Source organism: Amblyomma americanum, chromosome 1, assembly GCF_052857255.1.
Source record: "Amblyomma americanum isolate KBUSLIRL-KWMA chromosome 1, ASM5285725v1, whole genome shotgun sequence".
Taxonomy (NCBI): domain Eukaryota; kingdom Metazoa; phylum Arthropoda; class Arachnida; order Ixodida; family Ixodidae; genus Amblyomma; species Amblyomma americanum.
This window is the reverse complement of record NC_135497.1, coordinates 235,468,190-235,494,972: the sequence shown is the minus strand read 5'-3', so window position 1 is coordinate 235,494,972 and position 26,783 is coordinate 235,468,190. Positions and strand designations below refer to the sequence as shown.

General features: G+C 41.3%; 1 protein-coding gene across 3 annotated transcripts; it reads right to left on the bottom strand.

The window, feature by feature from the left end:
• MICU1 (Mitochondrial calcium uptake 1) lies at positions 1-26,783 on the bottom strand. Of its 3 annotated transcripts, XM_077648743.1 has the most exons (12): positions 26,341-26,775; positions 24,510-24,687; positions 15,316-15,478; positions 13,585-13,622; positions 13,376-13,420; positions 7,075-7,183; positions 5,947-6,029; positions 5,183-5,377; positions 3,677-3,820; positions 1,475-1,583; positions 697-786; positions 1-327 (listed from the first exon to the last, which is right to left on the bottom strand). In XM_077648743.1, the coding sequence occupies exons 1-12, from the start codon at positions 26,574-26,576 to the stop codon at positions 173-175; spliced, it is 1,545 nt and encodes a 514-aa protein (XP_077504869.1). In that variant the 5' UTR covers positions 26,577-26,775; the 3' UTR covers positions 1-172. The 3 variants fall into 3 exon arrangements, with proteins under 3 accessions (XP_077504869.1, XP_077504870.1, XP_077504871.1); XM_077648744.1 differs by lacking the exon at positions 13,376-13,420 and having other exon boundaries at positions 26,341-26,783; XM_077648745.1 differs by lacking the exons at positions 1-327; positions 697-786; positions 1,475-1,583 and adding an exon at positions 2,978-3,173 and having other exon boundaries at positions 26,341-26,771.

Here is a 26,783-nt window from a genome sequence, read left to right as displayed (position 1 = left end):
AAAGTATTGTGAATCAACCTTTATTCTTGACACAACTTCATTTCGCAAACTGTTTTCTCAGTTGTATGCTTTAAAAAAAAAAGTCAATCTACAGGTAAGAGCATTTAATCATTTTTTCAGCATCCGTCACAAGGCAACGACAAGCTATAAATCAGCACACAACTAGCTTCTATTATATGTCGAGGAGTACTGGTTTTTTCAACTTTGCACACTTCCATGCCGAGTTAATCAGCTTCACAAATCCTGTATCTTTGGGCTTTTCAAGGCCACGGTGAAGGCGTTCTTTCATCACCGAAACAAACTCTTTGTTGCTCAGCTGACCATCCACTGCAATGAAAGCAATAACATTTCTTACTGAACTATTGCACAGATTCAACTTCAAGATTTGTGGTTTAATATGCCTAGCCCAATTCTCAAAATTCTAAGCTTGCAGTATTCAGCACTGAACTGCAATAATTTGTGCACTGCTATGTATGTGTCATGCATGCATGCATGCTGTAACATTACAATGCTTCAAACTGAACTAGTTACAGTGGCACTTCATGCTTAATATAAGGGACAAAAATGAACATTAAAACACCTCAGTGCTTCTGCTGCTGTGGCTGACAGCACTTGGTGGCAAGATACACTGATGCATCAGACAAGGTAGTGATGGATACATCTCAAAAGAAGCAACAAAACTGAATAAACACTTACTGTTTTCATCAAATAATGTGAAGATGACATCAATGACATAGTCCCTGAGATCCACATGAGCAACAGTCCTGGCCACGTGTTTCAGTGTTGCTAAGAAGCAAAATACAGAGCAGTAACTTTTTGTTCACCAAATAAATGAAGCACAAAACTTATCTAAAGCCTTAAACTTCTGGTTAAGATTTACTGCCTGGTGCAAAGAAGTTGATGAAACTGTGGCAATGTGTACCTTCTGGGTTACCATATTTATGCATGCTCTGAGCTGTGTTGTGCACAGAGTCTGCATCAATAAACACACTAGTTTGAAACGAACACTGAAGGCACCAGCAAAAAGAAAACAAGAGGGTGGATTGACACTGAATGCATAAGCTAGAAATTAACAATGCTGTGAGCATGGATAAAGTTGATATAGAGAGTATGCACCTATGCCACAGTAGCTGCCATTTTGTGGTGTATGTAGCAGGGCAGAAAGCTGCACGCATATCTAATCAGCTTATCACCACCTGCTGGGGCTTGCACTGCTGACGCTGCATGCTGTATCACAAAATGGTGCCCATGGTGTCACGTGAATACCTCCTATGGCAGAAGCCCAGAAATTCATTGAACTAAGAAGATACCCTTGAAATTTTGCAGAGCAATATGATGAAATCATGAAATGCACCATTAGGCAGTAAACTCACAGCAACCAACCCTTACTATGGTGGCAAAATTACAGACCCCTATTTTAGCAATAAAAGGCAACAGTTTCTGCTCAAGCAGAATTTAGCAAATCTATACACACCTTCATCTATGGAAGCTCCAGCGATATGATAGAATGTCAGTGCTGTGTCAACTTCTGTGATGTTGCTCAGGAAGTGGAAGAACTGCAGGTAGTCTTCAAGGCTAATACCCTGATTTAAAGTGAAGAGAAGCATACGTATCCAGACCATTACATGATCCTCCAAGAAGAAAACCTTATTGAAGACATCATATAAGCATATCCATTGCACACCTACTGCACACCGTTTTCATTTCTTGAAACAACATGATTCGGTTGTGCAGTCACGCCTGGCAAATACAAAGCTCCAATGTCCTTTAGCACAGGCTGCCATTCAGTGTTTAGTTTTTATTTTGGTGTATTATAATTTCATGTACTTTTCAAGTAAAAAGACAGATACTGTGCTGTTTTGCATGGCATGGCAGCAAGAGGCAGCTTCATCTTACAGTATTCTCACTAAATTTTGGGCCTAAGTACTGCAAGTGAAATCACTCTGCCAACAGTTTAATATATGTTTATGTTGCATGGAGTGCCAGTACAAATGAGACGAAAGGAAAAAAATTAATTAGGATAAAAACATCAAGGGTCTGCAAAATAAGCTGCCAGTTCATACCACCCCTATCAGAAATGCCAGAAACCTTCCTTCTGACCTGTATAAACTGCACAAAAGCTTGGCCCTCCTGCTTCTTTGATATTGTCCAACTAAACCTTCGGCACCTTGTCCTCCTCCCTTCTATACTGCGTGAAAATACTGTGGCCTGGCACAGCTTGGAAGGCAAACTTGACTGCATTTTTTCTATGTCGACAACGGAACAAATGCAGTCCTGACTCTCTTTAGGCCACCAATATGCCAGCCATTATAGTACATGTCTATGGACGGAAGCTTTGCCAGAGAGCAGATTTTTTTTTTAGTATTTAGTAATGTTTTTATTCCAACCATATACACGGTGTTCCAGCTAAATGTAACTAAGGTTTTAAAGAGACTGAACATCCTATGCAACTGTGATTAACAGAGTGCTGTTGGGAGTGGCCTGGCATAGTCTGCAGTATTTTTTCATTCTGCCTAGTTAGGTAACTACCAAAACTTCTTAGCTATTGTTAAAAATTTTGGCTTCAGAAACAAAGTGTGAATTGTAATGTTGCAGGTCATTTTGAAAAACAGCTGGCTAGGGTGACTACAACAAAGTGCTCTTTACATAGCTCCTTTGACCAGTCTTGAAAGAAATTACCATGTGATAGTATCATTGTTTCAGCCCCCCAGACGCGCTGTTTAACTGAACGATCCAATCTTGGATGCGCTGCCCCTAGCAAGCCTTGGCATTTCTGGTGGCTGCAAGATGTGTGCCAGCAACTCCTGATGTGCCGTGCACTGCTTTTGACGGCAGTAATTTGTGAATGTGAACAAAAGGAACAACAGCGTTTGTCTGCATGCAAAACATTTATTGTGAACATTTTCTCAGGCCCCAGCCTTTTTTTTTCTGCTTTATGTGTCATGTATTCCAGCTTGACTTCATGAGCAGGGCATACCTTCAAAAGGAATGACATGTTTTATGCCATGCTATGCAAAAGCACGAAGCACCGTCATCACTCTGCACCCAACAGTGACGTGATATGTGCACTCAACAGCTGCTGGTCACACCTTGCAGCCACCACAAATGCCAGGGCCCGTTGGGTAGAGCGCTTCTGAGATGAAAAAGATTTTTTCAAAAGCACTCTGCGAGCACTGAAACAGTGACGGCGCCAAATGGCAATTTTTACATTTTGCACGCTTTCTCTTAAAGCCAGTAAAACATACCTATTTTAACGGTACCTTGCTGCAAGCTTAACAGCTTTTTCAAGACAATGTATAATATTCTAGTTTAAATTTTGATCCTTAAGTCAAAATTCCAAGAGTTAGCTAATTAATCTAAGCTAATTATCTATGCACAAAAAACATATTGTGGACTACGCCAAGCAACTCTCAAACAACTAAGTTAATTTCACTTGCGTGGATTGCTCCATTGAAGGCTCAGTCTTCTTTAAAATCTTGGTTACTTTTACCTGGGATGCCCAGGCTTGAGTGCATAATATTTTCTGCACATCTCTTTTCTTTTGAGCCCCTGGCTAGGCATAGTCAGACAGGTTGTATTAATGAGTCAATTTTACACAGTAGCTTGCTGTAATGTAATATAAAGCTTGCTGTATTGCACTGATGAGTGCTGCATAACTAAATGGAGGAAGACAAACCTCTGACTGGTTCTTGAACTTTTTCTTGATACGTTTGATCATACGAGACTTCTTTTTGTCATTAAGTCCAGCGTAAGTTAAGAGGAGGTCAGCAAAGTCCCATTCTTTGATCATGCCATGTTCATCAGGTTCTTTGCGCATGAACTGAAAGAAAGTTGTCACAGCAACAGGAAAGTCAATGGCAAATTTTCCAAGCGACTACAGGCAGTAGGTCAAGCCATTCACAGTTAAGGAACACATGCACACATAAAAACAAAAGCAAATGAAACGCTTGATTCCTTAATTTTTCCAAGGGAAATTCCTTTTTTAGCACGACACATGAACGGGACAAAACAGGCGCTAACTGTGACGTTTCCATATGTGGTTGATGTTTTGCCTTGCTTTCCTGGTAGCATAGGGCCCACAGCCAGTCATAAAATAAGCGTACCTGTCGCCAAAGCTCAGATCGAACGATGCGACACACTTGCTTGACGTGGCCGCAGAATGGCCGGACATCTCCGCAAAGGGCACTGATTTCAACAGGCACAGAAGAATACGCGAAATACGGCAACTGGCATCGGAAACCACTGAGTTCTTCTGGCGAGGGATGTAAACGCACCTGCTGCACGCAAGGCAAGAGAAGACATCAACCATACATGAAAAAGTCACGGTTAGAGCCTGTCTTGTTTCGTTTATGTGTCGCACTAAAGAATTTCCCTTGGAAGAAACATGAACCAACTAGCCCCCAAGCAAATGCTGTTGATTCCTTATATACCTATGTCAAAAAAAAAAAAAAGCACAAATCACCGGTGCATGCATTCCATTTAATGGAAGTTCACATTTGGCATTGCACAAGCAACAGTCTGTGCAGAACTGTACGCACCTGGATGTACCTTCCTTGAGCTTCACTCAGTGTACCCAGTGAGCTGCACCCAGTGCAGCTCAAGGAAGTTGTGCTGTGCCTCAAGTGCAATAGCAGAATCATAAGCAGTAGAAGTTCATCTACACTCCCTTTCAGCCTGCTAAATACAATGAAAGGCTCACAAGGCTCATCAAGACAAATTTTGTGAAGTGCAACTCGTGAGGCAAGTAACGTGAACTTAGGATTACAAGCAATTTGGGTAAACTGTGCCAAAAGGCTGATTCAAGTTAGCAGACTCTATTCTAGTCTGCCAATAAAAGCCAATATGGTATAATCGTTTGCTTTGAAAGCTATCCAATAAGGCGTGCTTGAGATACGAGATCAGTTTGCTACAATTTTCGCACTAGGTAATGCATTTCCTACAACTAACACGTAACCTACAAGCAGTATAAATACAATATCAACTTACAAAGGAAATTCACTACCTCTGATTGCTACAGACTGCAATCTAGACTTGCATTGCTGTTTAGACTACACGCTGAAAATCATAATGAATGTTAGTGCACTGTACTGTGCTACACTCCTATGTAGCGCATGTAGTTGTGCACATATTGTATGCCAGTGAACACCAAAGAGGCCAATGTAGAAAGCTATCATGTACCTACCTCGAGAGTGAGGATTTCAGTCTGTAGTTGTCGCTGGAAATTCAGGAACTTCTCAACTGTGAGCTTCTTGTCAAGCTTGGGACCAAAGAAGTAGTTGCACAAGGCACTGCTCACACCCCTGTAGATGCTGCCCGTGTTCTGATGGTCTCTATGCCTCATGCCAAAGCTAGTCTGGTGCCTGATGATTGTCTGCACCTGTGGTTGTGTACAGTGCAACCACCCCACATGTTCAGCAGACCAAAAGAGTACCCACTTAGCAGCAGTCACCGCACCAAAAGAGCTTATAAACAGCAGCACTCCCTTCGTTAATTTGCACAGTGGCGACTGCAAATCTAACAATGGTCCAACAGGACTAGAAACTTTCTGAGGCCTCTTCATGGAAGTTGCTAACTACAGAAATAAAACTTGTTTCGAACTGTAACTGTAAGAGGAAAAGGCACATACTGCAATGATATACCAAGCACCTCCCCCTCCCTTTCCTTTCCATTCTCTACCGATCAATTGAAGGTCATTTCTTCCCAGCAATGCCAACTCAGCTCATGTTGACAAACATGCCCACTCCAGCAGGTGCCCAGCAAGTTCACATGGGGCATTTTCTGTTACAACACACTAGAATGCCGATGCCATTTACCCAGTAGAAAGTCCCCCATACAGCTATAACTGCAAGAATTTGCCCTGATGCATACATACAGTTTAACATACAAATCAAATACTGAAGTTAATATCAACGAACAAATCGAACAAACCGCAGTTCATGACTTTACCTTTTCAAACTCATCATAGTCTACATTGCCATCTCCATTCAGGTCAAACATCCGAAACGCAATCTCGAACTGACGTTTTGACGCTGAAAAGTAAACGTGATTAGGCATACAAATCTCAAGTTGATAAAGAGCAACTGCTCTAGAATACCTTAATTTTAGGGTCGGGAAGAGCATAGACACATGAAGAAAAAAGAGATTGTTCATGCATGACACTTTCTGCAGGTCTTTATGTATGTGAATACTGAAAAATTCAAATGTTTAAAACTGCTACTGTTTTCACATCTCGGAAAGCGTCTAAATATAAACACTTTGAATACATTACAATAACCAGACCGAATGGGTGGTGGCAGGAACCTCACTGCAACATACCATGCACCAGTACTAACATAAGAAGACAGAAAAAAAATGGCCTATACAGTTACACGACTTCATGATTTCATTGGCTTCATGCTCAACTCTCAAGTTTGCAAGTGCAAATTTGATGATGTACCCCTTTTGCCAAAAGTAACCGAGCAACAGGGTTTGCTTCTTGACTGTACGAGTACAATGGAGCCCTTACGGCACCCCAAAGACCGAAAGGTATCGAAAGATGAGGACAAAGGTCCTGCTTACCCTAAAAAAAGGGGGGAAGGGGGGGGGGGGGGGGGGGGGGGGGGTTAGCAGGATTAAAACAGCTTCTCCCATGCTCATACTTTGAATAAAAGCCAAGTGCTGGGGGACACTTGTATACATACTCATTCTTACTAGAATGCATCAGCAAGGGATCTCAAACCAACAACTTTCAAAAGGCAACATGGCATTTAAGTCATTAAGCCACGAGTGACAATACCTACTCTCCTGCCACACTTTATATCATAAAGCACAGCAAAAGCAGCAGCAAAAAAAACAGCAGCAGGTGGCGACTTATTCAGGGTTGACCTGTTTAACATGTATTTAACCTGTCTTTCTTCGATTAGATTTCGTCTTATCCAGTTAACTCTTTCTGCATTTCTCATTCATGCAAACAAGACGACACTTTGACAAAGAAAGCAGTGTGAACTGCTTCCATGTATGTGCAAACATTCTACCAAGTACATTCCACCAGCCAACAGAGCTCACTAGACGACCTTTTATGAATGCATTTCATACCTGAGAGAATGGTTAGCAGAAAAATGTAATCCGAAAAGCTGATCAAGCCAGATGAACTCAGCTTGTAAAAAATGCTGTCTTCGCTAAGGCCTGAAAATACCTTTTCATCCTGAAATAAAAGGTGCAGTAAGTCAATCACCTTTAGCCCATAAAATATCAAATACATCTATAGGGCAAACCAAAATCTAGATACAGCAAAGCAGTAACAATGGTTGGTGCTTAAAAAGCATCTAAGACTTTGTTATACTATCATGCTGCACTGTACCATATAAATGCTTTCTGTAAAATACAGAATGCATTAAAAGGCACAATGTGCTGTATAATCCTTTAGCCCTTTTGCTCGCCACTATTGTTTTCCTTACCTTGCCATGAACCAACTGAAATAAACTAGCCAGTTGACTTGGTTTACCAGCCACACTTCCTAACATAGAACGTGGTCTCTTTTTGAGTTCAAGTGGTCACACAATGCAACAGTTGATGAACCCCTCAAACCGTAACGTCCCAGCTCAAGTATTTCGCCTTGACAACAATTGTAGGGCTTTTTCAGGCCAAACATAGCCACAATTGTGTTGACAACATCTCTTTACAGGTAATGGCTCCTGGTGGAAACCTGTATTGTCTGTGTGCAGAATACCAGAGCACTAATGAATTTTTCTGATGCAAAAGCCACTACTACACTATTTCCATTTGGCTCTCACAAGCTTCAGTTTCAAAAGCAATGGAGACACTACACTCATGTTTATTGCTCAGCAACACGGAAAAAAAACAACCTCATAGCTCTGTGACAGCTTAACAAGAATTGTACTTGACAAACATGCACAACATTTCAACCACCAGCACCAAAGGGTGTGCAATGCACACGTCAAAGAGATACACTTTTTACAACATTGTTTTGGGGGTACACTTCCAAGGCAGGTAAGCTTTCACTTTGCCTAAGCAGATTAGCAGGTAAGCAGATTAGGCCAGCTTGAAATATTCACAAAAATTCCCATTTTCTGCTAGCTTCTCAAATAACTAAATTTAAGCCACCTAGAAGCTGCCCTACTAAATTTGTTTCAAGCTCAAAATTACTTTATTTGTAAGTACCACTAAGTGGCACTTTGAGAAGTTAAGAGGAAGTAACAACATGTGCCTTTATGTCTGTCTCACTTTAATTTCACATTTTGCTCCATCTTTAAATCTGAAAAAAGTTTGCTGCTTGACTCTGTATCAGCAATGACTGGCTCAGTGTCAAAGCGTTTACCACTTGATGAACAAGTTAAATCAGACAGACCATTACAAAGGGACAAAAAGGGGGGTGGGTGAAGAGGTTTTTCATTGTTCTTCTAAGGTCAATATGGATTTCAAAACAAATTCAGACTAAGCAATTATATAAAATTAGATGTGGGACGCTTGGCAGGAAACAGCCACCTGGATGCCATTGTCTATATGCCTAAAAGCATAGAAGTGCCCACACAAGTCTGAAAGTTACAGATGGCACTAGTTATAAACTAAGCACGAGTCATGGAGCAGCTCCAGCAAGTGGCAGCATGCACTTGTAACTTTGCTGTGTTCAGCACACAGCTGTAACACTGCTTTTAAGTTACCTCTGCAGTGCTGTTCATTTGGCAGTCCACATGAAAAAGTACTCTGCAGTAGTGCTTACATTTGTTGGCCACAAATTGGCTGCAGTTATTCTGTAGCAACACTGACACCCTCCAACACAGAAAACGAGAGAGTGTTCTTTGATGCTTACTTCCTTAACAGCACCTTGATGGGACCGACGCCTGCATCAGGTGCCAACCACCACTGAGCTTCAGAAAAGCATGTCAAACATGGTGTGCTTTATGTGTAAACAAGTGTGGAAAAGGTGAGCGTTTGGGTGGCAATACACTACAGTATATAAAAAAAAAAGAAGAAACTAAGATATGTCACCTGCTATTTGCTCCCACGCTAGTCAAGCTGCTTTAGACTCACTGAATGGAGTGGATGTACGGAGAAGGTCATGAATCTCCCCATTTCATCAGTGCCTTGCTGTATGCACCCTTGTGCAATAAATACATAAGCCAGTTAATGACTAAAGTAAAAGACCTTCTTTCAGCCCCACTTCAGAAGAAATAGGATGTAGTGACGATTCACAGGACAAACCTGTTCTAGGCACACATACTATATAGCAGTGACACATCGGAACAGTGAGCAGTTATTTAATGACACTGTTCACAGAAATACATGCAACAACCCAAAAAGCATAAAAGCTGACTACAACAGATTCAAAGCAGGGGCTGCATTCTGACTTTAACAAACACGAGGACTGACCCTTGGCAATGTGCACAATCATTGGCCAAAGCAGCGGAAGTAGGTAGTTATGTCGGTTTTGTTCCGGTAACAAGCGCAATACAATGCTCGCAATTATTTCCACTTGCAGCACAATGTTGAAGTGCACTAAAGTCACTTAAAACGACTTTTTTTTTTAACTAAAAGCAAAATGCAAAGTAAAACCAGATTACCTGTCACAGAAAGTTATTGTGGTTTATAAGCAAAAGGAAACAATTTCGCAGCCATCACTTGCAGGCGGAGCTACAATGCTATTGATGTTGCCACTGCATAACTGCAGACACCAAGCACATTAACCTCCATTACAACATATTCAAGTAAAGTAGCAATTCTTTCAACAGTAGTGCAACTCTGGAAGCATCACTGCGCCAGCCATCAAGAGAGCAATGACATGAATATTCCAGCCAAGACACACTTGACATGGCGATTCTACTGCTCCCCTTATGGCCTCAGAAAGAGCTAGCAAGTGTAGTTCTACTCGCAGTCTCGAAGGTCATGGAGCGAGCAACAGAGTTTTGTGGAGCACACTCCAACAGAAGCATGCATGTGGTATTGTTAATGGCTGGTTTAACAATGCTTTCTTTTTGCAAATGAACTGTCAGAACCACTTTCGTTTCTCCATCTAGTCAGTGTAAGTTGCTGCTTAGGGTCAATCCTTGCACGGAAAAAAGACAGGATATGAGCGCAGAAAAGACAATGAAGACAGAACAAAGAGTGATGGGCAGCTAAGTGCAAGTCACAATTACAAACAGCATATGCATAGTAAATTAAGCTGAGGCTGTAGTGCTAAATGTGCTTTATTTTGACAAACTGTGTCTGACTGTTTCGATACCAAAATACACAAGGCTGCGCTATCTCCATGCAGCACATAGTATTACTATCAATACTGGCTAGCAGCTAAGCAAAAGACTTCCCCTGATGAACAAATTAACAAGACAAGGAGACCATTATAACAAGGAGACCATTATACTATACTCTAGCATGATTTTTACACGAGTTGCATTACAGGCGAAAGCCAAAAATGATAACCGTTTCGTAAATAGAGGACTTGCTTGAAGGAAATGAAAATTTTCAGGGCTGGGGTCGCACGCTTATGCAGCCACTGGCTATTTTTCACTATGTTTGCGTGACCGCTGTGGCCCCTCGTTTGTAATACTAACGTAACAGTATGCATTGTTAATAGCAATTAATGTGAGTGGGGTAATCAAAAAACGTACTGCATAAAATACTACTCCTATCGACTTGCCTACTTGTACGAAGTTTTTTTTTTTAATAACCACACCAAAAAGAGGGCTGCTTCTGCAGTGTTTATAAGAAATAACCTCAGTAAATGATGAGCAGTTTTTAGCTTCAGGGTATAATAATTTAGAACTGCCATTCTAAAGAAGACCCAAAATGACAAAAATGATACATATCAGCAGTTCAACAGCTTTTAGCCTAATCGACTCATCAATGCTTTTTTTGACAAAACATAAGAGCATTATGCATATTTGTGGATTGTGCATAATCCGTTCAGTACACGAAATTTCTTGCAGCTGCATTTAGTAGCTGTTTATTTTTTGTTGTTCAAAGTAAACTGTCACCACAAAAATGCAAGCCACTGGTGCCTTGGCACTGTATGCCCAGATGTTCATGGGTCATGTTTTCGTGGTGACAGCAAACTTCGAACAGAAATACTAACTGCAACTCAACAAAATTTTCCGTTCCTAACAAGATATGCTTGATCCACAACTGTGCTAATAGTCTTGCATTTTATCATTAGACCGGCAGCCATTAAGCCTCTAATTTGCATCATTTTTGTCATTTCTGGTTTTCTTACAGTGCCGCTTCTGAATAACTATATCCTAGAGCCATAAACTGCTCAGCATTTACCAAGATAAACATTTCATCTAAACACTCCAGAAGCAGCCCTCTTTTTGGTGCAGTAGTTTTTCTAAAAAATTTCACAGAAGCAGGTAAGATGTTTTTGAAGCGAAAGCTTCACTACGCTCGGTTTTCAAGAGGGCAGCATCAGTGCAGTCATGTGACAGGTGTCACGTGGTGTCATGTGGCAGGTCATGTGACTTACTGACATCATCAAAAGCTGCCCACCGTGGCAGGTGGCAACTGCCCCATTGGGCATCGGGCATTTCATCGATGCTTTACAGACAATCTGTTCGGCAGTGTGTGTGGCATTTGAGAACATAGCCATGCAAAGGAAACTTTCGCTTCTGACCAGGGTTAACCAAAGTCTAAACTACAGCTAATTTTTTTGCTAACTGCACTCATACCAGCATTAATTGCTAAACAACGAATAGCACTGAAAAGTAAATACATCTCTCTTTCTAATGTGCTAAAACTTGTTTTTCTACCATAAGTGGGAAGGCCACAACGATCATGCGAACATTCTGGAAAATAGCCAGGGGCTGCACAAGCATGGGATCCCAGCCATAAGGGTTCCAACTTTTCTGGCTCAATGAAAAGCTTGGCATTTGAAGTGTGGAGCTGAGAAGTAATTATATCTGAAGCACGACAAAACAGATTTAATTTTTCGTTACGTATCCCAATGCTGGAAACCGCAAAAATAAGCATCACAATGACTGCATGCAATACCATGGCCACCGCTCCAGGTGCCACTGACCGTAGCAATGCCTCTGTATATGATATATCACAATAACAATCGTAAATTGGCTATGAGTAACAACTCACACAAGCTCATGCCTATTTGCGCTGGCATATGTTTGAGTGCTCCTGCTAGCATGAAAAGAATGCTCCCAGTAAGTGTCCTGACAACCCCATGCTCAGTAAGGGTGCCATGCTGGCAGACAGGGGCACATATCAGTTTAGCGGGGCCAGGAGGAGCATCCTTTTTAATCGCCAATATCTTCGGTGTTATTGAAGCTAGCTTGAAAATTTTTGGTGTGCGGTAACAAGAGACGGAATACTGATCACTTATGCACTTTTCCTAGCCTTAGTAATAACATTTCATGGTCCCTTTAAGCCACTTCTGTGCCTAGCATTTGTTCGTGAATGAATCCAAATGAATTATTTAACCTGCCCAAGTTGCTGGTTTCCTTTCTTTTTTCTTCCTGGAAAGGCTAAATTATTGCTGTGTGCTATGTGCACGCAAATAGAAAATTTAGCAAATAAATATGTTGCTAAAAATGCAAAAACAAAAAAATTGTCTTTCAGCATGGGTAGACATAACAAAAAGAATTGGTTACATTACGAATTTACACAAGTTCAGTGACCATCAGCTCAAGTACAAAAAACAAGATGCACAAAGGCCAACTTTTTGAAAGAGCCACAAAAGAAAGCAGGTAATTAAACATAAAGCGTTGAATGCACAATGATTTCCCATGAGCACAACTTGACTGCAAAAGAACGATGACTAGCTTGTCACCAATTAAAGTGGCCTGGCTAATCAAATTACACACCCACATGCAGAGTTCAGCATGCAAACATGACATGATTATGAAGTTGTTGAAAGCTACACTTTAAGGCACAGAAACACAGCCTAAAAAATAAAAAATTCTATCACTCTCATACTACCTTCACCCTTCCATTAGTCAGTATACCGTACATCATTGTGCAAGCACTTGCGCTCTTCTAAATGAATGAAATCTAAGACCTCCCACACTCTGGTCTGATCGATGTGACACCATCACAGGCAACTATGAAAATGATGGACAGCCACTTTCTACGACTTACAAAAGAAACAAACTTTCCCACTTCCTCCTCATGTCCATGTAAAAACACTTGCAGACATAATACTTTTCTCGGTGTCTTGGTGCTCTCCTTCAGAAACTAACTGCACTTGTCAGCACTACAGCCACTGCGCGTACCATGCACTGCGGTTGGCTAAACATGCTACACAGTAAACAACCATAATACCACGAATTCACTGACCAGAATCTAGCTTCAGTTTTGAGACTTACAAAGTAGTAAGTGCCCATCACTCACTGTAAAGAAAGCAATGAGAAAGGAAAGGGAAAGAGGCCAAACACACCATGTCAGCAGACACCTTGTAACCATTTCCAGAAGCATTATCGGTCTAAGCAGCAAGCAAAGAGAAAAGAATAAGAACAGTTAGTAAAGCAGCCACACACACTATTGTTAAACTAGTTTACACAGAGAGCAGGCTAGTAGCAGAAGAGCTACAAGGACAGCCACAAAAAAGTTGCTGCTTAAGCTACAGCCTCCTAAAAACCTACTCACACGTATGTCGATTCTCTTGTACTGGTCAAGTCCAAAGCCTGCCATGAATAATAAAAAAAAAGACAGTTTCAATGTTTCCTAGCAATGTACAATTTTAAGGATCACAGTAAATAAATCACAAGTTTTTCAACCTGAAAGCCATCTCAGCAAGCAGAAGCAAAAACAGAGGATGCTCACACAACGATAACCCTGAAAGATGCATAAATATACACGATCATGAATGCCTGCAAATAACTGCCAAAAAAACATGGTTGAACCTGCAAGAGACAAGAAAGTTTTTTTTCAAAGGAAATGAGTTTGGGCAAGTTGGTGATCTATAGTCAAGATGAACACATTGTGCATAAAAACAAAGAAGAAACAACAGACAAGCGACGACGAACAAGCATTAAGTTTTTTTAATGGCTAGCAGCCCATGCCTGCACAAAAAATGAAAAAAAGCAGGGTTTGGCCTGCTTCCTTCACCTGATCTTGTTGATGGAAAAATGCATAGACCAACAACAATCTGTGATGCAAGCAAGATGAGATGGCGCTGCTATTGCTATCGCTATCGCTGCTATCGCGGGGGTTATGCCCCACAGGAAGACATGTAAATAAAAGTTTTAAAGGCCATTTACCGATTTCACAGAGTATCTATAAGGTCACCCTTTTGTGAACAAAATCTGAGTACATCCTAGAACTGCACGTGAAAGTATGAAATGTAATTTCAAAGGCAGCATATTTTTAATACACCCCAATACTTGCTTGAGCAAGTCACTCTTGGGTGGAGGTATCAGGCAGGAGCGTGACCCATCGAAACACGTGCGAAGAAACCTTTCCGCAATAGTATTCTCTTTTGACACTCTTCCTATGAAGTAGGCCATTCGTTAACAGCTGGCAAGCGCTTTTAAAAGAGCATAAAAAGCATCCAATGTTATTTCAAAGCTGATCTTTTTTCGTTATGATGCCGGACATATCTCCCTCACCACCTAGGTGCTCAATGAATTGAGCGTTTCTTTGAATCTGAAAACCTACTTGTGTACTCCGCCATGCTGCTGCGTGTGCCGCATTTGCTCCCAAATACAGTCATTCAAACTAGACAGCCTAAACAGCTCTAAATGGAAGGCAGTTCTCAAACAGCATGATAGGCGAACCATGCACCATAGCAGATGATAGCACCGCTGATACACTCTGCAACCTTTGGCATCGCGAATGCACCTTATGTTTGCAAATATGGTGTAGGTCTATAGCTTCTCTGCACCTCATTAAGTGCAGTAAAGAAATCAAGCAGCTTCCCATGCAGTAAAGCTCAAACATAAAGGCAGGGATTGTCATATAACCAAATAGAAAGAGTGGCCAATTTTTACATGCCTAAAATATTACTCTGGGCTACAAAGAGCTAATCGATGTACTCCCACACTGCTACAGACAAACAGAGCCTGAGGTTAAAGGCATAACTCTTTCAAAGAGCAACTGATGGTGTCGTTGAAGACCCATGTGCCAGTCACTCCTAATTACAAGCATGATGCTACCTTTACCATGAGGCCAGCATAAATGCACTTTCCCAAGCCGTCATTCTGGGCAACACAAGTAAGGACAAGGTAATTAGCAAGAAAGATTTCCTAATAATATTGAAGTCGTAGAAATAGCACTAGCCAACCAGCCTAATCGCTCAAGTTAGACAAAATAAGCATATTCAGATGTGCAAGAATATATCTACCCTGGTAGGTGCTACCAAAAACTGAGCTTACTCACCTTCAGGTTGCTTAGTGCCTGGTGTTATAGAACGAAGGAAGTCCTGAGGTGACATAAAAATCTCAGAGTCACCAGCCTCATTGTAGACTCTCATTGTTGCAAAGTAACGGAATATTTTGTCAGGAGTAGAATAGGCTCGAATCCTGTTTTCGTATTCAATAATCTGTATTCAAGAAATGCAATGAGAAAACCAAATTGAACACACATATCAGAACTGCCCTTTTTTCACAAATAGGCATGCTTGTTTTTTGTTAACAAAAAGGCCCTCACTCACAAAAAAATGTTTGGTGTCAAACATCTCCACCGTCTAGTCTTCATATGCTATAGAACATTAGTCAGTCACATTAAGCATTCCACGGAATGCTACTCATTGGTTTTAATAAAACAACCAGACCTTTATGAAACAACTCAGACCAGATTTTTGGACATGCAGTTAAAACTTTACTAGAAGGGTTGCTAAAATCACGCTATTATAGATACTGTGCTTATATCCATGAAAATTTTGTTACACTGCACTTGAAGCGAAATTATGTTTTCTTCAATACAGGTAATTTTTGTAGCAATAGCTACATTAAGGTAGCATTTCGAGCCTTCAGTGTGGCGGCGCCACCACCTCGTGGCTGCGCTGCCACGTTGTCATGCGGTTGGTCACGTGGCGTGGAGTAGCTGCCGGCAGCACAGCGCCGTGGCTGATCACGTGGTTCGTCGCCTGGTTGCTCACATGACCAGCCACGTGGTGCAGAACAGCTGCGGCTGCCGGTGGCTCGGCGCTCCAACGAAACCGAGCTGCCACAGCTGTGCGCATGCGCCGTGCCAAGTGGGACGAAGATGAAGAAGGAATGCCCAGCGAAACGGAGCGGCAAAAGACGGACTTTGTAATTGAACTGAGCAAGTTCCACTCAGCCAGCTGTAGCTATCGCGTCACTCCAGGTTTAACCAGAGATAAACCACTGCCAATTCTTTTTTTTTAATTAAACAGCAAGATACACTGCAGAACCATAATCTTATGATCAAAATCAAATTAGCTTTATGAATGTCACAATCCAGAAATTTGCAAAATTCACTGCGCCAATAAACACAGCACTGCTTTCAAAACGCTACATTCAAAATGCAGTACTATAGTCGGACACACCTTAAGTCCGCATTGAAGCTCCATCCACATTCAGAACTGCCACACAGAATTCCTCACGCAAAAAAAGTAGTCCGTCATTAAAGCTTTTCTTTTTTTAAACAGGAGGCTAATAACAAACCGAAATTATAACCTCAATAATTCTGATGCCTCTGCTTTGCTTGATATAGTCAAACATAAAAAAGCTGATTTCGGTTTACTCCTGCGATTGCTCAGTGGAGTAATACAGGACACCGTAGAGCATGGCCTACTGTAACAAACTGCTGTGTTTGAAGTTGTATCCTACTACAGCATAGTAAACTGTATTACCTTCCCACACACCAATGTTATCTTGAATGATAAATACCCTTGCACTAACAACAAATTATGGGCAAGAAATAGCCAGACAATAAACAATCAACAATAAAAGGAGACGGCGATTTAAAAACGAAATTAAAAGGAAAACATACTGAGAATGTCAGAACACCAAGTAAGGTTTCATTTAGTATGTAGTGGATGCTCTGTTTGGTATGTCACAACGGCGCCTTTTGTTCTCTCGTCACCCTGGCACCACTGCACTTCAAATTCATTAATTTACCTAAATCAGTTACTCTCAAAATGATTCTATAACACACTACATTATATAGTCTCCCATGAATAAAATTATGACTTTGCTACAAAGCAACCAAGAAAGCTCTCGTTTTACATTTAAAGAAGCTCAACTTTACCTGGTCTCAAAGCCGCAGTGAAGGACTCCGGAAATTTCAACCACCTGTGGTTCTTTAACGTGCACTGACAACGCATTGTACACGAGACTCTTGAATTTCACCTCCATCGAAATTCGAAAACCGCAGCCGGGATCGAACCCACATCTTTTGGGTCAGCAGCCAAGCGCCTTAACAACTGAGCCACTGCGGCTGCACACACAGCATGGTGTGAAGCGCAACGTGTAATGGAGGTGCGAAGTCAGTTTGCACTGAAGTGCATCCCTGAACTGCATTACCCTGGAACCGTCACCAGGAACCCGGGAACTGCATTAAACTGCATCACCCAGGAACAAACATTTTCATGGAAAGCAAGCCTGTGCACGCGTACACTTCTCTGTGTGACATTGTGTTTCTTCTGTGTGTTTACACATTCTGAACGTTAAGTTCGTGACTTTCAACAAAGCCAAGAAAAACAAGGACAGCAAAGGTGTAAACAAGAAGGACGAGCGAGAAGCAGTGTGTGTGCAGATTGGTCGAGTGAGTGAACGAGGGGAAGGCTGTATGACACAGCGCAGCGCATAGAACATGCCAAAGCATACATGAACTGGGACAAAAACTAAAAACCTTGTTTTTGTGGGCTTGTATGCATGTGCGAAAACGAAAGGGGCGACAAAAAGCACGTACGCAATAAGCAGACGATGCGACACCTTGACTACACTGGCCTTTCAGCCATCAGTCAGAACGACGGACCAGTGGAATGCCTTTCGCGAAGATTTAGCAGATATCATCCACAAGGCTCAAGATGCGAGCCAGCGGATGAAGAGGTTGGCTTCTTGAAAGGAAAAGTGAACAGGCTTTGATTTGAAGATTTTCGAGGCGCACATGGCTCTAGTATTTGGCAGAGGTTTATCTTCGATGCCTTATCTATGCACTAGGCTTGTTTGTCCAAATGTCCAGACCCCTGGTCAGTGGCCCTTTAAAGAGTTTGAAGGAACATAAATTTCTGGCTTTGTTGCATTAGGGAAATTTGAGATGTAGAAAGAAGCAAATCATGAGTGGACTGAGGTTTCAGCAACACAAGCAAACTGCACTGACGGGTACAGGGGGATAGTATGCCATTTATGTTGAACAGTTACATGAATGGTAGGCTGATTTCCAACCAATGTTGGACTATATCTGGAATGCTGAAGAGAGAGAGAGAGAGAGAGAGTGTGTGTGTGTGTGCGCGCATGCGTGCGTGCGTGTGTGTGTGCGCATGCGTGCGTGCGTGCGTGTGTGTGTGTGTGTGTGTGTGTGTGTGTGTGTGTGTGTGTGTGTGTGTGTGTGTGTGTGTGTGTGCGCGCGCGCGTGCGTGCGTGTGTGTGTGTGTGCGCGCATGCGTGCGTGTGTGTGTGCGCGCGCGCATTCGTGTGTGTGTGTGTGTGCGCGCGCGCAAGATCGGTCATTGAGGTCCCATGCAAGTTTCTTATTTTGACTGAAATTTTAATATCTGATGGACAAAAGTATCAACACAAAGAAATGGTACTTGTTACTTAATTTTATAAAAGCTCTATAGTTCAGAAAAAAAAATCTTATATCATACAAGGTGGGAAATGTCGCTTTTGCAGTTTCACAAAATTGCTTGCAGAAAGAAAAATTAATTTTAGTGGCACCTTAATATTTTATCAATATTTGTATGAAAACTTTTCAGTTAGAACAATGCAAAATTATTTTTTGACTCCTATAATTTCGCAGTAAAAAAAATCCCATTGCTGAAAATGTAATGCATTCTAATAAGGGCAGTTTTTAGGGCACTAATGGGGCAAAGAGGAATAAGAACTTGAGGCTGAAATTTTTTTCTCAGTATTAATCCGCACCTTTTGCTATTGCCACAGTACTTTGGGACCGGTCTGGTGATTTTTAATTAGGCGTTGAAATCATTTGGAATTTGAAAAATTTAAAAAAAGGCAAACTTTGACAGAAATTTTAAAAGATAAGCATCGTAGCTGATTTTCTTTAAAATTTCACTGAAAGACATTCGCTACCTGGTAGTTCTAGATAAAGGAAAAAGTGCGGAATTATATTGTTTTAAACTACAAAATTGAATGTTTAATGCAGACCGTACTTCGTTAGGTTACCACTGCTGGATATTATCAGTCAGAAAGAGTAAAGGTCGTGAATTCAACTTAAAACTGAGTGCATGAGATTGTGTTTTAGTTACTACATTGGCAAAATCTCAGAAAATATCTTGGAAGCAAGTTCTTGCTTGTAAGATTGTTTCAATAAGTCAAAACACGAATGCATATGCTTCTTAACATGGTTTCTATACATCTGGCTAATGGGAGTCAGAATTTTGCTATACTTCAAAAGTATTTCATGGCAATTTGGCTTGGCATCAGATTTATAAAATGCCTAGCTCAAACTTTCACAGCTTTTAGATCAAGCATAGCTCCTTAGCTCCTGCAATTAAACTTAAACAAAAGGTGCATGACATAGTATAGCTGTGTTTTGTGCTTGTGGTACTCTAAAATGTAGCACGGAAACCCCTTAATCCCAGAAATATGAAGGTTCTATGCATGTCAGCTAACTAGTGACACCTGGCCTTCGACACGGGTAAGTGCTGCCGAAGGGATGCAACTTTCGCCACAAAAAATTTGACTTTGGTAGTGAGCACCAAAAACTAACGACAACTTGGGAGTCTAATGAGATGGTTAAATAGCTGGTACTTCTTTATTGCTATTGAAGTAACTTTCAAGAAATGCTATCGAATTACTCCTCACAAATACACAAAATCTATTCCAGCAGGATTTATGCATGAAAAAAGGCAGACTCTAAGCTGAAAATATTGTTTTCCATTTTCGCTTTGTCAAGTACTAAACAGTTGGATTTGAAATGTAGTCAGAGCATAACACTGGGAAAAAAAAAACGTGATCGTTTTTCATATCCGTGTCCACCCCAAAAAACTGGGTGTAGAGGTTCACTATCATTTTCGGCCAAATGTCCGACGAGCCGGCACATGCGTGCCTGGTTCCGTCAAAATCAAGACATACCACGCATAAACACGACATGTCCATCTATATGACAAGGCAACTTTTGCGAATGACAGAACTTCCACTTAATGTAAGTGCAAATATTAGTTTCATGAGCTCCAACACAAGGAACATCAAATAACAAAACTGAAGTTCCTGGCCACAGGGCATAGCAAAAGTGCATGCAACAGCTAGTGGGCCAATTAACAAATGGTACACGCCTTGATCTCGATTGGAAATGAGGGCATAGAAAGAGCCAATGGTTTTGTAGGCATACTCAAGGTAAAGATAAATGATATCAGCATTCAAGACCTTCGACATAGTCAGCTTGCCGACGTTTAGGACAGGATGGAAGAGTGGCAGAGGGCAGAGAAAGTACACGATAGCCACATGGATCGAATATAAAGATATCTAAGCCAATGAGCAATGCTTAGGTGGCCTATACCACTGTTTTGGAGTGGAATCAGTTCTATACTAATTTACAGTCTTGTATGGGGCCACTCTTTGTGGGGATAGCAACAAAAACAATTCCCCTTTACAATATTTCACTTGTGTTTTCATCTGAATTCACTAATGAAGCCATGCAAGAATTTTCCGCAGGCCGCCACAGTGGCTCAGTGGTTATGGTGCTCGGCTGCTGACCAGAAATACGCGGGTTCGATCCCGGCCGCGGTTGTCAAATTTCGATGGAGCCAAAACTGTAGAGGCCCGTGTACCGTGCGATGTCAGTGCACGCTTAAAGAACCCCAGGTGGTCGAAATTTCTGGAACCCTTCACTAGAGCGTCCCTCATAGCCTGCGTCACTTTGGGACACTAAATGCCCACAAATTAGTGAATTCCCCTTTATTTCATAATACAGATTATGAAAACGGAGTCATGTGCCTGAAAGAACTTTATGCTTGGAGATTTTCGTGCTTCGGCTAAGACATTAAAATTGAAACTAGTGCAGGATACATTTTGTTGACAGACCTTGACATGTAGGACCATCATAACCCTAAAACGGCACATATGCAAGAGACTAGAGCATTACTGGGCTAGTTCTCACGCTGCCAATGTCTTGTGTACAGAAAGTCCATGGAGTAATACCTTGAACCCACTCCGGCTTGTACCTCAGCCCAAATTAACCAGCCGAATCAAAGATCCTTTTCACATCATGGTACTGATGTTTACATTAAAAAAAAGTCTGCAGTCCTAAACCCCTAATAAAAAGTTCTATGGGCAGTCAGCAGTCATATAAAATTAATGAAAAGACAATAAATAAATAAAAATGGACAATACACTAGCCAAGCAATAAAATAATATTCAAGTTATGAAAGACAGAAACACTTGTTTTTGTTGGCATTAGCAAGAGCTGGAGAGATAATGCGAAATAGAAGGCTTATATTAACCACTGAACATGATTAAAACTGGGTGAACAAGCAAACCAGTGCTTACAAGGCATTTTCTAAGATCATGCCAATATCCCAACTAAAATGCAACCAGATGTACTCAGGTATAACTCAAATCAGTGATCTCTGCTCTTTTTAATAGATAATATTCAGCAATAGTAAGTGAACAAAATATGGTCTGCATTAAGCCTTTAATTTTAGTTTAAAATAACATAATGCAACACTTTTGTATTGATCTAGCCTTGCCAGGTACTAAAGGTCTTTCAGGAAAACGTTTAAGAAAATCGGCAACAATATCTTTAAAAAATCTCTGTTGAAGTTTGCCATTTTTCAGTTTTATTCAAATTCAGATATCAACGCCTAATTAAAAATACACTAACCGGTCTTGAAGTACAAATTTTGTCCGAAGATGGTGAAAAGCACAGATCAATACTGACAAAAAAATTTCAGCCCAAAGTTCTTACCCCTGCTTGTCCCATTATTGGCTTAAAACTGCTTTTATTAGAATCCATTACTTTTTTGACAATGTTTGCAATTGTTTTACTGCGAAATTACAGGAGCCAAAAAATGCTTGTTTACTGCTTCCAGTAGACAAGTATGCATACAATTACTGAAAAAATATTCAGGTCCCACAAAATTTTATTTTTCTCTCTGCAGAGAAAGAAACTAGTGATTTTGCAAAATCGCAAAAGCAACATTTTGCAGCTCTTCTGATACACGATTTTTTCGAAAAAAACTACAGCACTTCTTGCGGAACTAAGTACTATTCCTTTGTGCAAACACATTTGCCCATCAGATATAAAAATTTCACCAAGAACATAAAATGGTCAGGGAACCTCAATTACCATCCTTATCTGAACGCTCCCATATATATGTGCATGTGTGCATAACACACACACAAAAGGAAGCCAACTTTCACCGAAACCAAGCAGCATAGGAAAACGTTTTTTTTTTTACTTGGTGGTCAACACCACAAATAAAAAAATTGAAACATTTCCCTAACACATTTTTTCACTGCTAATAATTAGCTCTGTGTAGCATAGAGGAATTTCCACTACATATGGTTTCCATGGTATTTGCTACAGTATTTCTGGCTTACACACTCATTTGTAGCTTATTTCATGTCATGTACCTTATGGAAAAAGTAACATGGGGAGAATGTGTTTTGAATACCTTGAAGGAGGTGTGTAGGTTTTATTTTCTTTTAATGTTTCGGTTTTTTCTAATTTGTGGTCAACACCACAAATTAAAAAAAAGACACATTCCCTATGCTCCTTGGTTTCAATGACCGTTGGTTTCCTTTATATGCATGTTACAACACCCCCCCCACTGAGTGCCTCATTTCTCTTCCATATATATATATATATATATATATATATATATATATATATATATATATATATATATATATATATATATATATATATATATATATATATATATATATATATATCTGACAAGGTAAAGGAAATGAGGGGCTCGTTTGACAAACATATTAAGGAAGCCAACAGTCACCGAAACCAAGGTGCATAGGTGAATGTTTTTTATTTATTTTTTATTTGTAGTGCCAATCAATCGGTTTAAAGAAAATTACTTATAAAGCAGCAGAAAAAGACAACCATGCCGCCGGTGGGATCCGAACCCACGACCTCCGAATATCGCGACCGGTGCTCTTACCAACTGAGCTACGGTGACGGCTGTCCAATCTGCTGCTTTTGTGGGTATTTATGTTTACTGGGTGTAAGCGAACCTTGAGAGTGTTCACCAGCGCCACCCTCAACCATAGCGGAGGACGTAGCACGTCCTGTAATACTGCGAGTGTGACGTAGAACGTCACCTAACGGCGAGGGCGGAAACTGTGCGAGAGCCCTCTTATGCTACCTATGGCAACAAGACTGCCAGAACCGAGACCCCATTAAGCTATTAGCAGACAAGGTAAAGGAAATGAGGGGCTCGTTTGACAAACATATTAAGCAACCCAACAGTCACCGAAACCAAGGTGCATAGGGGAATTTTTTATTTTTTTTTAATTTGTAGTGCCAATCAATCGGTTTAAAGAAAATTACTTTTAAAGCAGCAGAACCGATTGATTGGAACTACAAATTAAAAAAAAAAACATCCCCCTATGCACTTTGGTTTCGGTGACTGTTGGCTTCCTTAATATATATTATATAATGTGTATGTGCATGCGCATGTGTGCACGCGTGCGTGTGTTAGAATAAAAAAGAATAAATACCCACCTCTTGCAAGGTATTCGAAACTCCCCGTTACATTCTTCACAAGGTACTCAACATTACGAAATAAGCTGCAAACCAGCATGCAAGCCAGATATACTTTATCAAGTACCATGGAAACCAAAGCAACAGAAATTCCACAGTGCTACGCACCGATTATTACAGTGCAGAACTGCTGTTCACCATTGCGTTACCCATGTATGCCTAGTGTCCTACATGTATGATGCTGTTTTTTTGCAAAGTAGGACGCTACTTTTTTGCGTAGTAGCTCTAAAAGTTTATCATGTAGAAGCTTGTGCCCTGTGGCATAGGTTCAAGAGGCTCTAAGCATTCCTTGTGCAAATGTTGTGGTGTGTGCGTTCATTTTTGTGCGTTTTGTGCATCCAGAAAGATCGGCCAGTCTTCTCTGGACGCCATTTTCAACCTTTACCCCTTCAACTAAGTTGCAATTCTGCAAAAATAATTTTAAAAAATTTTTGAGCATCACCACAAGAAAACCAATGTGCGTGATCAGAAACGTGATTTTGAAGTGAATGTAAAATGTTTGAAGCTTTACCACACATAACAGGCAGCAAATCTGCCTAGTATCCAACATTGTAGGATGGCTCAAAGTCTGTGTTGGGAAAAATATTTCCACCAATAAAAGGACAATCCTGAAGTGAAATAAACACCTCATATCAAAAAATATTTTAATCTTTTCAAATTTCTGAAGATTCGGCATATATGGGTTAACTTGTCTCTCAACTCACTTTCCGGTCACGGAAACCAGGCTTGTCTTTCTTTTTCTTTCCTTTGCCTTTTCCTTTTGCTTCTTCAACGTCAGCGTCTTCGTCCTCACTCTCACTAGGGTGCGAAACACTGCTTTCTGAGGATACCCGAAAGTATTTTTTGAGTGCCTCGATTCCATCTCCAGTCTTGTCAGCCACCCTGAAAATGTACAATTTCAAGTTGAAAAATGTCTTGCACGTCGCAGCACACACATTTAATGCAGTTGTATGGAAAGATATAACATGCAACGACTGCCAAATCGACGCTCCGTTTAAACTCTAGTCGGATACAACTCAAGAACGAAGCGGCTTTTCCCCTACTAAGGGCCCCGTCACAGCCAATGGCGTCGGTTGATTCTCATGAACCTGCTAGCATGACAATGTAGGGAACAGTGTGGTAATACAGGGAGGGGACTATCCTCTCCCCACGGAGAGAGGGTACTATCCCCTTTCAACTGTTACGCCCTGCACTGTCACGTTTAAACTCTAGTCGGATACAACTCAAGAATGAAGCGGCTTTTCCCCTACTAAGGGCCCCGTCACAGCCAATGGCGTCGGTTGATTCTCATGAACCTGCTAGCATGACAATGTAGGGAACAGTGTGGTAATACAGGGAGGGGACTATCCTCTCCCCACGGAGGGAGGGTACTATCCCCTTTCAACTGTTACGCCCTGCACTGTCACGCTAGCAGGTTTACGAGAATCAGCTGACACCACTGGCTGGAAGAGGGTCCTTTGATGGTGAAAAGCCACTTCGTTCTTGAGTTGTACCAACTATTGCTATAACTAAATAACTGAAACTTAAAATGCTTTAATCACTGAAAGCATGCATTCCTTAATAAGCCCCGTAATATTTAAATGAACAGCATAAAACCTTTCTGTCACAGCATTTGTAAATTATGGTGCTTTCTGCAGCATGCAATTCTTTAGAATGGTCTAGACCATGGTGCGCACTGTGTATCCATCTCTTTCTGTAGCCGCGTTTACATGAATGCAACAGAAGTCCCCTTTTTGAGGGGAAGTGCGAAAGTGTCGAGGAAGAGAGTAGAGGTCGAGTCATGCCTCCCTTCTTCAAAACCTGCTCGTTCCCTCAAAGGGGGAACTGGAGTCAACTTCTGTCGCATTCATGTAAACGCGGCTTGTATCTGTCTTTTTCAGCACTTTCACAATCTAAACATGGTTAACTAACTAGCCCAAACGCGCCGCTGTTGCCTTACAGTAGTGACAAAAGATGCCCTTAGTAACGCCCAGTCTTTTTGAAACTCTCTCGGACTAGTGAAAAATATATAAGGCTAGGCATGTGCAACGTGAAAGTATACATCACAAATGTTGCTGTGTACTGCCTGTTTGCACTGCAAAGTTACTTTCTCGTCTCTACAGTTGAGCCTTTTTCTCTTGTCCTTCCACACAATAAGCGTTTGAACGCTACGCTGCAGCTTCAAACAATGATCTGCGTCTTCATAAATGAAATGCGTCACACCGTGTACGCGCCAAGCAGCCATAAAAATAGCGCAACATTCATCCGACAGCACCCGAGTTCTCTACGGTGTTATTGAATGCTCTTGAGAAAATATCACGCGTTCCGTGGCTTAGACGCAGATATATGAACACGCAGAAGAAAAAAAAAAAAAAGACCTGAACTGATGCACGTATACAACATTCTGGCAGGCGGCCTGTTCCAACACTTCGTGTGAATATTTGACTCAACACTTCTGAAATGCCAGTGTACACAAGCGCGCTCTTAGTTTAAAAAACAATGCGTTAAAATGTCAGCAAAAACAGCCCGCAATGAAGTAGTTAACGGTGCACTTACCAATCGAAATCAATGAAAAGGCCAAACGACATCAGGATGAGGACGGCGAAGAGCGCTTTCTCATGTGAAGGGGTGTCCCTCTTTTTATGCCCAAAATTATAGTGGGTTCTAAGGCTGCTTCGCTCGACGGAGGTGTTCACAGCAAGAATACGCTGAGCACCGAACACGTAACGAGACGAATGGCAACACCGCAGCCTCACAGCTATCTGAAGGCTCCTGCGAAGCAGCGGCCACATATTCAGCTCTCAGGGCAAACCTGGTTATTTAAAGATCGTCAGCAGTCGCTGATACGCGCGCATAATGGTTCAGTCGAACCTAAGTTCTGCGATTTCCAAAAACCGAGACTGCAAGCAGTTGAAGCTGCAGCTCGACACATTGCCCCACAAGGGCGACTTCGTAGTCAGGCTTCACACCTGAGCCGCTGAGACAATGCCTCCTGAAGA

Bases quoted from the DNA above. Each gene is read 5' to 3' on its own strand.
- MICU1 (XM_077648743.1), bottom strand. From the start codon at position 26,576: ATGTGGCCGCTGCTTCGCAGGAGCCTTCAGATAGCTGTGAGGCTGCGG. The intron at 3,821-5,182 runs GTAGGTACATGA...ACTTTCTTTCAG, and splicing joins CTGAAATCCTCACTCTCGAG to TTCATGCGCAAAGAACCTGA. The intron at 787-1,474 runs GTGTGTATAGAT...TTTGCTTCTTAG, and splicing joins TGGAGCTTCCATAGATGAAG to CAACACTGAAACACGTGGCC.